The 16,906-nt window shown below is 39.2% G+C and overlaps 1 protein-coding gene across 12 annotated transcripts in view; it reads right to left on the bottom strand.

The window, feature by feature from the left end:
* ERC2 (ELKS/RAB6-interacting/CAST family member 2) overlaps positions 1-16,906 on the bottom strand; it is a 909,167-nt gene that overhangs the window by 627,135 nt on the left and 265,126 nt on the right. For all 12 annotated transcript variants that reach the window (XR_013960983.1, XR_013960984.1, XM_080676097.1 and 9 more), the window contains one exon: positions 15,600-15,674. Coding sequence is in view for 10 of the 12 variants with exons in the window: in XM_080676097.1 (XP_080532223.1) it covers positions 15,600-15,674 (75 nt within the window). In the remaining 2 variants the exon portion in view is untranslated. The remainder of the gene's footprint in view (positions 1-15,599; positions 15,675-16,906) is intronic.

Here is a 16,906-nt window from a genome sequence, read left to right as displayed (position 1 = left end):
AGAATCTATACTAATAAAAGGGTAATATGCTAATTAGACAGGATAGACCAGACATCCTTCCTGACAAAGCCAGGGCCTGGGCCTGGGTCCTGGGTGCCTATGGCCTGCCAGAGAGCGGGAAGCCCCAGTCCGGGAGCCTGCGGACAGCCAGAGGAGTTCAGGGGCCGAGGCAAAGGTGGTTAGGGGCGATCAGGCAGGCAGGCAGAGTGGTTAGGGGCGGTCAGGCAGGCAGGCAGAGTGGTTAGGGGCGGTCAGGCAGGCAGGCAGGCAAGCAGTTAGAAGCCAGCGGTCCCGGATTGTGAGAGGGATGTCTGACTGTCAGTGATTGGGCTTAAACCGGCAGTCAGACATCCCCCGAGGAGGTCCCCGATTGTGAGAGGGAGCAGGCCAGGCTGAGGAACCCCCCCACCCCCGTGTAAGAATTTCGTGCACCGGGCCTCTAGTCTGTAATAATAGAAGTATAATATGCTTATTAGACCAGATGTCCTTCTGGACCATCTTCTGGACAGAGCCGGGGCTGTGAGGGAAGCCCGGGTCCCGGGTGCCTGCCGGTGGCCAGAGGGAAGCCGGTGCCAGCAGCCGGGGGAAGGAAGGCCTACTCTTGCACAAATTTCGTGCATCAGGCCTCTAGAAGGTTATAACAGAGAAGATGAATTCTTTCCAGCCAGAAGTAATAATACACATGGTGTACAGCACATATTATTTAGTAAATATAAATTGAAAGAATAAGAGAACCAGATTAGGGTATGTATCAAGAAGGGGGAAGAAGACAAGGCTGATTAAAAAGTATAGATCACTTTGTGTGCAGAGGAGTTAGAAATGAAAAGAAGGAGAGGCTGAATGATAACCAGTCTTCAGAATCCAGCCAGGAGTTTGCACTTGGGTCTGTCTGGGTGTCATTTATATCTGGTTTAAAAAAAAAAAAAAAGTCAATAAGCTGGCCTTTGGGAAGTTAATAATAAAAACAGAAGCCAAAAAGGAAGTTGAGACAATAGAGATGATGGATCACCATTCGCCAACATGGTTGAGAATTAAGGATAGAGAAAACACTGCAGGAATCACCAAAGCAGAGGGTAAAAAATAATGGAAATCATGAAAAAGTCACAGAAAATAAAAGAGTGACATTTCAAGAAGGCAGAGAAGTCAAAGAAAATGGAGAAATTAAAGGCTAAGAAAAAAATTAGGGTATCATTGGTGACATGAGGGCAGTTTCAATGGAGTTTTCTTATCGTCATTGGAAACTGAACGCCAGTGTTTTAAAAACCATAGAGTGGGAGGAGATTGCTGAGTCCTTCAACAATCAGTACAGCACAGGGCAGGAACCAAAGGTACAGACACCACCTGGAGCCCTGGAACCAGGTCTGGGAAGGGCCTGCAGGGCCAGGGTTTAACTCTTCAGTGCTGGGTTGGGGGAATCCCAGGGTAAAGACTCTGGTGAGGAGGTGCTCTGGGGTAACCAGAGAAGCACCTCAATAGTTTAACGAGCAAGATAACTGCACCTGTGCCTCTCAGCAGCCCTACACAGAAACCTGCTTCAACAACACTGCAAGCTTTCTACATCCCCAGTGCATGGAAGGAAGCACTGACTAACCCAAATCATTTCCCTCTCCATGTGCCTGTGAGCCACACTCATGCCAGTGCCAGGCTGTGGACCCGGTGGATCAGAGTCATCTAGGGAGTGAGTAAAAACTAGCGATGATTTAGTCCCACTCCAAAATATTCCATTTCAGGAGAAGTGAGGTGACACAAAAACCTCTATTTATCCATAAGTTCCTCAGGTTGGGAAAAACACACACACACACACACACACAAATTTACATTTTATACAGGTTTTCCCTTCTGTTTAAGTTAAATATATAAATATATGTGCACTATCTGAATATGTAAAAAGGAATAGCATGGGACAGGAGCAAACAATGTTTCTTCATTCCAGTCTTAAAAATGCAGTTAAAACAACAGCTAATGGGTATTGATTACTTATGCAAGCACTAGGCTAGGAAAATCTCATTAATCTTGCCCCAAACCCTATGAAGTAAGTACTTACTTTACCCAGTTTAGGATCAGAAATCTACAGAAGGGAAATAAGTTGCCCAAGGTTTTCCCTTTGCTGAAATAACTTGCTAGGCCCAAGACAGAGCTGCTCCTGCCCAGGGTGACACACCAGCAAACCGAAACTCCAATCAAGCCCCTGTGAATGCCGCACTGGCCCAGAAGCAGGCAGAACATCCAGTCACCACCCCCACGTGCCATGCCAACTCCGGCTCTACACTCATCTCCTTGTTCCTTCTCACCCCAAACAAAGTGACTATGTGGCCCCTGCCAATGAGATATTTTCTATTTTTCTTCCTTGATCTGTATCCTATAAAAGCTTCCTGCCTTTGGTCCAATTTTGCAGTTGTCTAAATGGGAGACTGTCTGCTTCATGAAACATTAAATAACATGTGTTGGTATCACCTAAGTTGTCTTCTTTAATCATTTTTTAACACCTTTAATAATCTGGAATGGTTCCCACCACAAAGCCTTCCCTTGAATAGGAGAGAGGAAGCCACATACTGGCCCTTGCCATCTGTCCCCAGGCCAACCTCAGAGAGTCTGGCTTCCGAGAAGGTGCGCACCTAGAAGCTGGGGTGTTTGGGTCCTTTCTCCCATACAGCACCTTTACCCTTACAGGTCACAGAGCAAGGTCCACAGAAAATAGCGCAGAGCCTGGGGCAAGAGGAAAGGGAGGAAGAAGTTTCATAAACTGCTTCCAGGTGAGAGCAGTCCTCAGTGTTCACAGCCCACCCCCCCTTAGGCCGGATGGACATCACCATTCACATTCATCGGGATACAGTGAGAGTTTGCCTTCCCAGAGGTTCCAGGAAATGCTACTTTGCTATTTCAGGGAGTCCTAAAAAGATGGTCACAGAGCACTCTTCCTCTTCCAATGCTCTTTAGGAAAAGGCTGGGTGAGGAAGCTCTCCTTCCTGGCCGTCCAGCAATCTGAACTTGCTCTTCCCACTCCTTTGAACCCCCTGCCCCAAAGACCCCAACAGCCCAGGTTTGGGGCTTCATTCTTAGGATTTCTAAAACATACCACAAATCCTTCTATGTTCCACCAGTTTGTCTCATGGAAAAAAGCAACAGGCGGTGGAGGAATTCAGGCCACCCCAAGTCACCAGTGCGGCCTGATGGATGTGGAAACTGGACCATGCCTTAGGGATGAGACATGTGACGGCCGGCACACTGTCATTACTGAGCCTTGAAAGGGGAAGTTCACATGAGGCCTGTGGTAGACTTCTAAACCCTTCTGGCGAGAGCGCATGCCAACGAGGAAATTGCAATCCCTAAATAAACAATAGGCTGGGAACCTGAGCACCAGCAAGGGGAGGGCAGGGGCTGCGGGCCGGGCCGGAGCAAGGCTGGCCAAGATGGAGCAAACAAAGCAAAGATTTCAAGTTTGCAAGAATGTGATGTCAATTCAGACACCCGAGGCAGGTCCTTTGAGAATCCATATAGCCAGTCACCGAGCCTCCAGACTTGGAAAATTTTTGAAAGTAGGACACCAAGTCTAATGCTTCATATGCCAAATGAGAACAGTGAGAGCCAGAGGGGACAAGTGACTTGCCAAAAGCCCAACAGCCAGAAAGCTTAGTCCCTAGGCCCACTGGGGGCTGCTATATTTTTTTCCACTGCTTTCCCCTTTCAAAGATGCTTTTAAAGTCTTTCCACAAGCAAACTGTGTGTGTATTCAGAGCTAAGACTGCCTGAAGTAAGTTTGTGAAATTCCTTCTCTCTGGTGGTCCTTGCTCAAATGTACCACCTGTTTTTTACAGGGAAAACTAAATTTCCAGGCTGAAAGGGAAGGGATGGAGAAGAAAAGGATTCCTTGAGCATCTACTATGTGCTAGGGTTTTCCCATGTCTAACTCCACTTTAATCCCCACCACAACCCTGTGCAAGCTGGCATGGCATCATGGTCCTATTTCACAGATGGGAAGGCTGGAGCTCAGAGAGGCAGTAAACCAATTCTAATTTTCATAAATAACCTAACCTCCCTTTTTGAGCCTTCTCAGTTCAGAAAAAGAAAACAATAATAGAAGAAATTGTGCATCTTAAAGTTTTTTGGAAAATGGTTTTTCTTCTAATCAACTTATTGTTGTTGTTCCTGAATAATAATTCCTAATCATTCCTATACAATGAATGCACACTACTGAAAACATAAAAATTTGGTGGGGAAAAAAAGAGAAAAAAATCCTTTATAGTCTCCCCATCCAGAATCAGTGGCAACATTTTGGTACATTTTCCCCCCAAGCTTTTATTCCACATTGATAAATATATCTTCTTTATATATTAAGAATAATAAGTCTCTAACTGCTATAAACTTTAGGTAAATATATCTTAATTGGTTATTTCATAGTTCTAATTTTATGTTTTACATTGTAAATAATCAAAGTTATTGATCTTTTCCTTTGTAATATCTTTATTTTTACAACTTTATTGATATATAATACTCATACCATAAAATTCACCCTTTTAAAGTATATCATTCAGTGCTTTATGCAACCATCACCACTGTCTAATTCCAAAATATTTTCATCACTCAAAAGCCCTGTACCCTTTAGCAATCACTATTTTTCCCCCCTCTCCCTAGTTTCTAGAAGCCACTAATCTATTTTCTATCTCCATGGATATGCCAATATTAGACATTTCATATAAATGGAAATGTATACATATGTGGCCTTTTGCAACTGGCTTTTTTTGCTTAACATATGTTTTTAAGGTCTATCCATGCTACAGCATTTCTTTTTATTGTTGAGTAATATTCCACTGTATGTATATGACATACTTTTATTTTTCATTCAAGATAATGGACATTTGGGTTGTTTTGGCTTTGTGGCTATTATTAATAACTAGAGCCCAGTGCACAAAATTCGGAGGCCTGCTGCCAGCCGTGGCCTTCCTCCCTCCTCCTAGTCAGCCCCACCCCCTGGTTGAACTCCCAGGTGATCTCCTGGTAGAGGGGACAATTTGCATACTACGCTTTTATTATATAGAATGGTGATATGAGCATTTGTGTATAGGTTTTTGTTTGTAATTCAGTTAAGGTGTACACCTAAGAGCAGACTTGCTGGGTCACATGGTACCTCTATGTTTAACATTTTGAGGAATGGCTAGATAGTTTTCCAAAATGGACTGAACCATTTCACATTCCCACCATCAATATATGAGGTTTTTCCACATCTTCCCCAACATTTGTTGTCTTTCTTACTTTAGCCATCCTAGTAGAGGATAAATTGTATGTAACTGTGGTTTTGATTTGCATTTCCCTAATGATAAATCTTGTTGGACATCTTTTCCTGTTCTTATGGGCCATTTGTATATCTTTTTTAGAGACATGTCTATTCAGATTATTTGCCCAATTTTAATAGGATTATTTGCCTTTTATTGTTGTGGTGTTCTTCATTTCTAAATGAAATTTTAGATTTAAGTATATTACACATAAGAAGGTAGCCATGTCACAGATTCCCAGCATGATGAGTTATGACAAAATGATTACACCTGGGCACATGGAAACCAGATCATGAAATAGATTATCACTTGTACCAAGAAGCTTCTTTCATAACCCCTCAACCTCCACATGTGCCTTCTTCCTCCAGATTAACCTCTACCCAACACATCTAACACCACTGACTACTTCTGCCTATTTTTGAAACACATATAAACAGAATCATGTTGTATATGTTCTTGTCTGGTTTCTTTCAACACTGTTTTGGGGGTATTCAATTATGTTATTACATGCAACAATGGCTTGGTCCTTCTCATTGCCATACAGCATCTCACTGCATGAATATCCACTATTTATCCACTCAACTCTTAATAGCTATTTCATTTGTTTCAAGATTTTTGTTAGTCTGTATATAATTATGTTGTGTATCTTCTTTTTAAATGAGATCTTGAACAACCATTGTTAGATTTGCACTTAGATATTTTAGGGGTTTTTTAATATCATCAGAAATAATATAGTTTTCTAAATTTCTTTTTTGTAATTGTTACTGGTATGTAGAAATATGATTCATTTTAAAATACTGACAACCTATCTGGCTAAGTTCATTTATTAATCTAATAGTTTATACATGGATTCATTGAGACTTCTTGCACACAAATTATGGTGCCTGTGAATAAAGGTGGTTTTATTTCTTCCTTTCTAATTCTTATACCGTGGATATCCAGAATATTGTTCAATAGAAGTGAGAGCAATAGGCATTCTTGTCTTGATCTTTATGTCATAGGAAAGCTTTCAACATTTAATAATTAAATATGTTTTCTGTAGCTTTCTTATAGCTACCTCTTATTAGATTAGGAAAATCCTCTTCTGATCTGTTTGCTAAAAGTTTTGGTTTTTTTTTTGTTTGTTTGTTTTTTGGAGGGAGGATTTGGCATGGATGAATGTTTCACTTATCAAATGCTTTCTCTGCCTTTATTGAGATTATATTAATTTTGTTCCTTTATCCCATTAAATAACATTTGATATTTGGTAAATAACGTTAATTGATATCCAAAAGGTAGTCCTTGTGTTCCTGGAATAAGCACAATTTGGTCATGTGATTTAATTGTCATTGGATTCAGTTCACCAGGATATTTCATATCAAGTTTAAAAGAGATAGCTTGTACATCTCCTTTCTTGAAATGGCTTTGTTGGGTATTAATATCAAGGTTGTATTGGCCTCATAAGTAAGATGGGAAGTGCTACCCTTTTTAAATTCTCTAGAATAGTTTCTGCATGATTGATGTCATTTTTTTCTTCAGATGTTTAGCAAAATTCACTGAAAAAGCCATCTGGACCTGCATTTATTTTGTTTGGTTTGCTTTCTGAATTATGAAGGGTTTTTTGTTAGTAAGATTTTAAATTCTAGAATCATTTTTAATATATGTAACTACTCAGATATTCTATTTCTTCACATGCAATTTTAACAAGTTGTTGGAAAAATAATTTTTCTAAAATTTTAACTCTATGATCATAATGCTGTCAGTAAAATCCTCGCCTATTTTTAATGTCAGTAAGATTGATAGCAATGCCCCTTTCATTCCTGATAATGGTTACTTGTGCTATCTCTATTTTTTCAATTATAACCAGAATTCGAATTTTTTTTAATCTCTTAAAAGAAGCAGTATTTGGTTTAGGGGTTCTCCTCTAGTATATGTTTGGTTTTTATTTAATGAATTTCAACTTTTATCTTTATTTCTTGTTTTGAATATTGTAATTACAGTTGACATTCAATATTATTATATAATAGTTTCAGGTGTACAGAATAGTGGTTGGACATCTATACAATTCACAAAGTTATCCCCCAATAAGTCTATTACCCACCTGGCACCACACATGGTTATTACATTAGTATTGACTATATTCCCTATGCTGTACTTTACCTCCTCAGGACTATTTTGTAGCTGTCAATTGGTTATTCTTAATCCCTTCACCTTTTTCACTCAGGCCCCCAAGGCCTCTCCCCTCTGGCAACCCTCAGTTGGTTTTCTGTATCTATGAGTCTGTTTCTGTTGTCTGTTCATTTACTTTGTTTTTTAGATTATACACATAAGTGACCTAATATGGGATTTGTCTTTTTCTGCCCAACTTACTTCATGCACAATAACTCTAGGTCTATCCATGCTGTAGCAAATGGTAAGATTTCATTCTTTTTTGAGGCCGGGTAATATTCCATAGTATGTATGTACCACATCAACAAAACAAAAAGAAAACCTACTGAAAGAAAGAAAATATTTGCCAAAGATACATCAAATAAGGGGCTAATATCCAAAATTTATAAAGAACTCATATAACGTATTATAAAAAACAAACCAATTAAAAAATGGGCAGACCTGAATAGACTTCTCCAAAGAAGACTTACAGATAGCCAGCAGGCATATGAAAAGAAGCTCAACATCACTAATCATCAGAGAAATGCAAATAAAAACCACAATGATATTTCAACTCACACCTGTCAGAATGGCTACCATCAATAAATCAACAAACAGCAAGTGTTGGTGAGGATGTGGAGAAAAGGGCAAATTCATGCACTGTTGCGGGGAATGCAAATTGGTGCAGTCACTGTGGAAAACAGTATGGAGCTTCCTCACAAAATTAAAAATAGAACAACCCTATCACTCAGCAATTTCACTTCTGGGTATTTATCCAAAGAAATCCAAGACACTAATTCAAAAAGATATATGTAACCCTATGTTCATTACAGCATTATTTACAATAGCCAAGATATGGAAGCAAGCTAAGTGCCCATCAATAGACAACTGAATATCTTTATTATTTCTTTTCTCTAACTCTCTTATGGTTTAATTTAATCTTCCGCTGCTTTTTAAACTTAAAAAGTCTTCTCTCAACCAAACTGAATGACTTGCTCTTCCCAAGACACTCCTCATACTTTCCAGCCCCCTTGCCTTTGCTCATATACTTCCCACTGTTAATAAAGCATCTCTCTCCACTCTATCAAGACCATGCCAATCTTTCAAGGCCTTCAAGTACTACCTCCTCCAAGAAGTATGCCCTGTCCCTCTCTCATTTGACATCCTCTAGCCCCTGCAGCCCATTTTGCCATTTTTATGTCTCTATTTGGACACTGGTTTATGTATTTCCTTCCACAAGCGCCTTAAAGACTGAGCACTCATTTTTTCTGAAAGGTTCTCCATGGTACTGGGCACAAAATAGATGCTTGATAAACACTCCTGTTTGTGACTCAACCTCAGGAATTGAATTCACACCAACTAAACCTGTTTATTGAAGAAATAATCAACTGGCAACTCATTTAGAATTAAACACATCATAAGGAGCGTTTGGGCAAAGAAGAAAATAAGTCTCATTTTTTAAAAAATCTTCCTTGCCTCTAAATGACAACTATATATCATACAGAGCTAACATTTAACTTGACATTTTGCTTTTTCTGGCTATCACTTCAAACCCACATTTCCCCCCTTATTTAAAGAAAATAGTTAAATAAGACAAAGTTTTTTTAAAATTGAAAGATGAGAAGATGAAAAAATTTCTCAAAAACAACAACAAAAAAAACAAGCTAAAGGATAATTTTTGGTATTGTAAATGGATAGTCCACACCAAAAACACAAGGCTTTCCAAGCTTGAATGAGTTATGATCCACACTATTATAAAGATTTCAGGGTAAGACTTGAAAGTCAGGCGGGGAAACAGGGCATGTATTGGCTGTAGGGCACATATTTGGAGCCTATTTGGAGGGCTGATAACACATGTGTAAAAAGGGTGAATCTTGCCTTATGGCACAAAATACAACACTGGGCCTTTCCAAAAATACCAAATAAACCTCTCCAATTCTCATGAGCTGCCTCAACCTGCTCTATGATGCAAACCTCAGTGCATAATTTTCAAAGTAAGAGTCAAATGAAAAAATAATTGAATGGGCAAAGGACCTAAATAGACACTACTCCAAAGAGGACATACAGATGGCCAAGAGACATATGAACAAAATGCTCAGAGTCAATGATCATCAGAGAGATGCAAATTAAAATGACAATGAGGTATCACCTCACACCTGTCAGAATGTCTACCATCAACAAATCAACAAATGATAAGAGCTGGTGAGGATCCGGAGAAAAGGGAACCCTCGTGCACTGCTGGTGGGAATGCAGACTGGTGCAACCATTATGAAAAACAGTATGGAGTTTCCTCAAAAAATTAAATATGGAACTGTCATTTGACCCAGTGATCTCACTTCTAGAAATATATCTTAAGAAACCCAAAGCACCAATCAGAAAGGATATATGCACCCCCATGTTCATAGCAGCACAATTTACAATAGCTAAGATCTGGAAACAGCGCAAGTGCCCATCAGTAGATGAGGGGATAAAAAAGCTGTGGTACATTTATACCATGGAATGCAGCAGTAAAAAGAGAATACCTTACCCTTTGAGACAACATGGAGGGACCTGGAGAATATCATGCTAAGTCAAATAAGTCAGTCAGAGAATGACAAGTGTCACATGATCACACTCATATGTGGAATCTAAGTAACAAAAATAAACTGATGATGGGAGTGGATCCAGAGACATGGAAGCATGGAACAGAGTTCGGAATCTCGGAGAAAAGGCAGGGGAGGGTGGGTGGGTGGAAGTTAATCAACCATAAACCTTGTATGCATTATGCATAACCCATGGACACAGACAATAGGGTGCTAAAGGCCTGGGGTGGGGCCAGGCTGGAGGGGGTCAATGGGTGGAAAAAGGGAAGCATATGTAATATTTTCAACAATAAGGAATTATAAAAAAAGAAAAAATAGTTGAATGTATGGGCCATTTTCATTAAAAGCAGACTAGAGGATTAGAGTGTGAGAACTTTGGAGGAGAAATCTGTGTTCAAATTTCAACTGCCAACCACTAGCTGTAGAACCTTGGGCAGATTGCTTATCTCCTTTCAACCATGACTTGCTCATCTGGCAAATGGGGCTAATTATGCCTATGCACGAGTTTTTATATGTCAGGTACCCTGCGCCTGTGTGGCCAGTGGTGTTAGAGCTGTAGCCTGTCACTGGTGGTTGTTATTGTTGCTACTTTTCTTAATAGCTACAAAAGGAGACAGGCAAAATTTAAATCCTAAAGGCCATCATAATGGCTTGACTAGAAAAACTAGACTTGACACAAATGTTATATGAACACATCATCCTGGGATAAGAAATTATTCTGAGTTCAGTGTTTAGACTCAAACAAGTAACAGTTCAAAAGATAGATGACAGACACCTAAACAAACAAAAAAATAAAAATACTTCAGCCATTACAGTTTTCCTGATTAGATCCTAAGACTGGAATTAAGTTCACACTGGAAATTGGGATGCATTCAGTGGCCTAGAACTGAAATGGGTGAATTTGATGAAGCACTGAGATCTCTTTTAGGGGAACTTAACCCAACTGCAGGTTAGCTCAACCACATGGAGAAGAGTAGTCTCCATGCCTGAGCACCAAGACAAGGCTTAATTTTTAGTTTTAATAACAAAAATCAACCTCACCACTAGAGTTTAGAGTTTAGCATCTGAATGCAAGTCACACTTTTTCATCAACAGCAAAACTAGAAGGGGACAATTCAGTCAAACTCAGTCTTTGATTGCCTACAATGCAGCCCACCCCCCTCCATGGTGGGGACAATTTTACCAAAGAAGAACCACACATGACACACAACATGTGCCCTTGTTGGTCATGTGACTGGAAAGCTAAACACCCACAATCCTCACTAATTGACACAGAGTCATTGTCACATGGAGACATTATGCCCCCAGGCTCTTTTTTTAAAAATATTTTTTTATTGATTTCAGAGAGGAAGGAAGAGGGAGAGAGAGACAGAAACATCAATGATGAGAGAGAATCATTGATTGGCTGCCTCCTGCACGCCCCCCACTGGGGATCGAGCCCGCAACCCAGGCATGTGCCCTTGACCGGAATCGAACCTGGGACCCTTCAGTACGCAGGCCGATGCTCTATCCACTGAGCCAAACTGGCTAGTGCCCCCAGCCTCTTACTCCACTTTAAGAACAAGTTCACCAGATCAAGTATATTTTCTGCAACTTTCACTAAAACCATGACATCACTAATATATGTCCCATTTGATACATTTGATAAATTCTGCTGTTGTTAGTGCTAGAATAAGACTTGTTTTACTTGATGAATGAGTGCCATTTAACTCACAAGTAAAGGAGAACTAGGGAACTCCATGCATTTTATTTTCAGCCTGAGTTGTTAAGTGTGAGTGAGGTTCTATGCTTCTATGCCCTATCTCAGTAATTATTATTCTGGGGTTGACTGGGTTTTCTGCATTTTTTTTAAAAAACACAGCTTTCTTCCTGTTCCTTCCCTCTGTGACTATTGGAGCTGCTGCAGCCACCTTGTTCAGACAGGCGAAGAGGTTGTCTGAAAATAGAGCTCACATGAAGGAAGCCAAAACAAGAGATGGAATGAGAGGAAATGAGATCTGTCAATATCTCTTGAGCCCCTGGATCAAACTGTGCTTGAAGCAATACTTCTGTTGTTTTGTGTTGTGGAGTTTTTTTCCATTGATATGGGCCAATAAATTTCCTTTTGGCTTAAGCCATTTTGAATTAAATTTTCATTCATTTACTAGTGAAAGTTCTGAGTAACAAAGAAAAAAAATTTGAGATTATCTGACAAGTACTGTCATTACTGTAATTCTTCTCCCTTTAAAAAAAAAAGTTAAGAATAACACTGGATACAGCTTTAGGGATGAACCCAAGAAAATGAAACTTTTGGACATCATGTTTATGCCATGTCAAAATTATAATAAAAGTATATTAAAAACACCTTCTTTCAAAAGACTTAGCATTAACAAAAGAAAAAATAAGGTAAAAAGCCTTTCAGCGGCCCTTTTTATTGACAGTTCTCCGTAACAGCAGAAAAGAGGATCTGAGTAAAAAAAAATTTACACACAAAAGCAAGAAAGAGAAAAGCACTGCAACATCCACAGGAAAACTAATTTTTCGGAGAAACACACACAGTGCTCTAACAGCGCAAACCAGGAGCATACCTGCCAGACCACATCAGGACCAAAGTTAAAACTTGGAGCTCCCTGCAAGAAGATAAACCACAAATAACTTCAATTCATTTTGCTTCCCTTCATTTTCATTCAGGTGACCTTCCCTAGGCTCAGCTGGCTGGTAATGGATGTGATGGCCCCCAATGGCCCGCCCCATGGCTTGCCCCACAGAGACCTTCACAACTCCACAAGTGTGAAGGGCACAGAGAGAGTCACTACACGGATGAGATTGCGTTCTCAAGTGCTTAACTTCACAGATTTTCACAATAAATACCTTTCTAGAGTTGATGCAAAGTATATGGGTGGTGAAGAGGAGAGGTCAGAAAGTCTCCCTCAGATTCACTAAGTAGCAAGGGATAAGTAGGAATAACTTCTAAGCCCTTACTTCACGTCACCTCCCTGAAACTACTGATCAACTTACTCTTGGAAAGCTCCCTTTAACTCCAGATTTCGCCAAGGCGCTATAGATGACACTGATGTTTACCCAAACGTGTTTAAGTTAAAACACAAGAGGGTCTCAAATTCCACCCACCAGGAGTAAGGGTCAGATCTATTTGATAGTCAGCCCTATAGCTTATAAAGTATTGGTTTCCAATATTCCCTCCAATTTAAAAGGGATGTAATATAAAACACACACACACACACACAGATAAGATCACAGCCTCTATCACAAGCTACACACATGGCTGAGGAAATGACCCTCTACCAGCTGCCTCCATAATTCAATTTATGCATGTTGAGTAGATGCTAATGGGACTCAGACTTCTCCACGGACAAAACAGAAGGCTATACTTTGTAAATAAGCAGGCATCCAAAAGACAACAGAAAAACTCCAGGCCCGATTCCCTGACAAATACATTGATCATCATTTGTCCTTAAAATGTGTTCTACAAATCAGGATCATTGGCATCATCAGAGAAAAACGCCAGACTCAATTTACTGATAATATATGGGTATAAATTTGCTCTAAAAAATCATGTTTTTATGCCTACTTGTGTAGATAGCCTAAACAAGTGTTTTTATTTATTATTTTTTATTTTCTAACAAAACATATGATGTTAAAAACAGTAAGCTAGAACCAAACAGATTTTCTATTTATTAAAGTCACAAAAAGTATTAATTGTCTTTATAGTGACCTCTACTAGGAAAAAGCCCACAGCACTGGGAGAGATGTCATTCCTGGCTTCTCCAAATAGTTTTGGGACACAATTATTCTTTTATTTTAAAAAAACATACAATACTTTGGAAATAGATTTTATATGCACCCTCTTTCCCATTACTAATTGTGTGGATATAGGTGTGGAGGTGGATAGAAAAGGGACTGAATGACTCTTTGCAATAAAATAAAACCTTTAAAATTAATTTTTTGTCTTTTCTTTCTTTTTGTCTTTCTCTCTTCCTTTTATTTTTCTTAAACCTTATCAAAGTTTCAAGTTTGGGTCTAATGTGAAGTGAGGATGAAATCTCAGTTATGAACCAATCTCCCTCAATTGTAGAATAAGTTTCATTTCAAAATAAGTTAAGCCCTAGCCAGCTTGGCTCAGTGGATAGAGCATCAGCCTGCGGACTGAAGGGTCCCAGGTTCGATTCTGGCCAAGGGCATGTGCCTGGGTTGTGGGCTAGATCCCCAGTAGGGGGTGTGCAGGAGGCAGTCGATCAATGGTTCTCTCTCATCATTGATGTTTCTATCTCTCTCTCCTTCTCCCTTCCTCTCTGAAATCAATAAAGAAATATATTAAAAAATAATAATAAAAAAAATAAGTTAAAATTACATAAATTCAAAATGAATTGATAAGCCAAAATTAGCAATTATTTTTAATCTTACTGGCAGTTGTCCCTTTGATTATATTTTTCAAACCAATTCGGTGCAAATGCATTATGAGTGCCTTGACTCATGTATCCTTCGGGAGACATATAGCTTGAAAGCAAATGTTCTACATTATTTCCCCAAAAATCCACTTGGATGAAGACACTGTCATTGACTAGAGAAAAAAAAAACATAGATTTGTACATGCCAAGAACTCAATGGTTCATATTAATTTATTTTTTCCCAGAACATGGGAATTTTTGGCAGACAGTTCAAAATTATGTGCTATAAGAAAGACAGAGAAATCATTATCCTATCGGCAAACTTCACGATTCTCTTGCAGGCTGTTGGTGACAGCAAACTCTTGAGTGTTAAACTCAAGTGTAAAATTACTAAATTGCAGACATTGTTGTTGCGGTGTTGTCATGGAGCAATTTAAATCAAGAATTATTTATTCTTAAGATAAATACTCTGTTTTCTTCTGGCAAAAACTGGAAGTAGCAAGACTTCAATTTCTAGACACTGACCAAGCAATTGGTTTTCATTTAGATCTGTTTCTTAATCATAAGTCGTGATTTGGCCACCATCATTTACATCATTATTCTTTAAATGCCCTCAATCCATCCAGGAGTATCTTTGATCCTTTTAAATAGCATATTTCTATGCTTCCACAGCTAAAGAGGATACCTGGAGAGGATTTTAAAAAGTATTACCTTCAAGCTTGGCTAGGAGAAAATACTGAAGTATTTTCTTTGAAAGCAAAAAAAAAAAGAAGGTATTATTCTTAGATAAGCAAATTTTGCTAACAGCATCATTTAAATTATTTAATGACTTTGTTGCATATAAAGCCAAATCTTAGTTCCTCAAGGTGTCTTTTCATTGCAAGGTGAGTGTGAGGGAGAAATATTTTTTTCCAGGGTTAGAAATTTACTTTTAAAGCATACACAAAACCTCCCTTAAGGGAAAAAGCATCAGCAATGCCCTGAAAAGGAACCCAGCTCCTTTCAGCTCCTCTCAGCCAAGGGATACTTGAGCCCTTTATTCTTTTGCTCAGAAAAGGAATCTTAAAGGGCCGAGAAATTAAATGTACCCAGGAAGGCAAAAGACCCAGAATAAAAGCACTTACCAGGGTGCCTAGAGAAAAACACAACATTCATTTCACATGTTTGTCAGGCACCACCAAGTTATAACAAACTCCAGAGCCACTGCTTTTTTGACAAATGTGAACAGCTCCTACCTTCATCTCAATGACAGTCTGGAGAGCCTTCGTCTTGGCTGGCTCCGGCTGAAGTTGGCTTCTCCGGTGCAATTCCTGGGGAGGAACACGATAGAAATAAGCCTGACGGTTCATCCTCCTGTTACACCATGGCCTTTACACAGGTGCCACACAGTCCACCGGGTGCAGGTTTGCTGTGCACAGGCATAAACAAGCCACAGGTGCCTCTCCCCCCGCCCTCCTTAGCATCCCTCCTGCTTGGAGCCGGAGTTCCAGTGAAAGGCTCCTGGCACATGCGCTATTTCTGAAACTTCCATCAATAATTAATGTCAACTGTGACAAAGCCAGCAAGTAATTATAGTCCAAATACTGTTCAACACTGGGGCTGTTGCCCAGCCATCAAGTCATAATTTACTAAATGGCATTGCTCTGTGCTCCCAATACAAACACAGCAAGAAAAACGGAGAAAAGAAAATGACTAACGTGGTTGCAAATCTGTTGCACGCATGGCATTTAGCTACTGAGGTAAGTTTGAAATGAGCAATTTAAAACCCTTTCAGGACAACTATGGCACTTTTTGGAGTGAATTGATCTGATGAAATCCTGTGAATCTCTTCCTTCCTAATTTACAGTTTCAGTCCTTGTTCAAAATCACATGTGTGTGAATGATATGTTTATGCGCTTGTGATGCCAAGAAATTAAAATTGGCGTTAATATCAACAGTGTTAGTGGGGAGGCAAATGGTTAAAGCCAGATGTAGACACAAGAACTTCTGGAATATGATGGCTATTTCTTTAGGTAAAAAGCAAACAATATAATTGCAATTTTAAGCTTGAAGGCCTGCTTTTTCCATGCCTCTTCTCAAAAGAACAGTTCTATTAAGACTAAAAGATTGTCTTGGCAGAGGAGAAGAAATTAACAAGGTTTTTTTCTTCATGCTTTGATTTTCTTAGTAATAATTATCAACAGTTTTATGAGAGTAGCCAATGACAGGAGTAAGCAGAAGTGTTCACACATGTCTATGCTGCTGATACAAGTTACCTATGAAGTAATTCCATTAAGAATCATTTGACTTGTAAGTCACATATGGACTAATTCCAAAAGTCTTATTTGCTTCCAGAAAACTCATTTCAAGTCAACATGGAATAGTGTTAGGCTTTTACATTCCATTGGTCCACAAACATTAAAAAAAAAAAAAAGAAAGGAAGAAAAAAAGAAAGAAAAGAAAAGAAACAACAACAATACACACACACACACACACACACACACACACACACACACACACACAAAACTTGGACATTGAAGAAAGAAGATCAACATAATTTCCA

The sequence above is a fragment of the Plecotus auritus genome (genome assembly GCF_963455305.1).
Source record: "Plecotus auritus genome assembly, chromosome: 6".
Taxonomy (NCBI): Eukaryota; Metazoa; Chordata; class Mammalia; order Chiroptera; family Vespertilionidae; genus Plecotus; species Plecotus auritus.
Note: the sequence above shows the minus strand (reverse complement) of the source record. Positions and strands in the feature narration are given on the sequence as shown.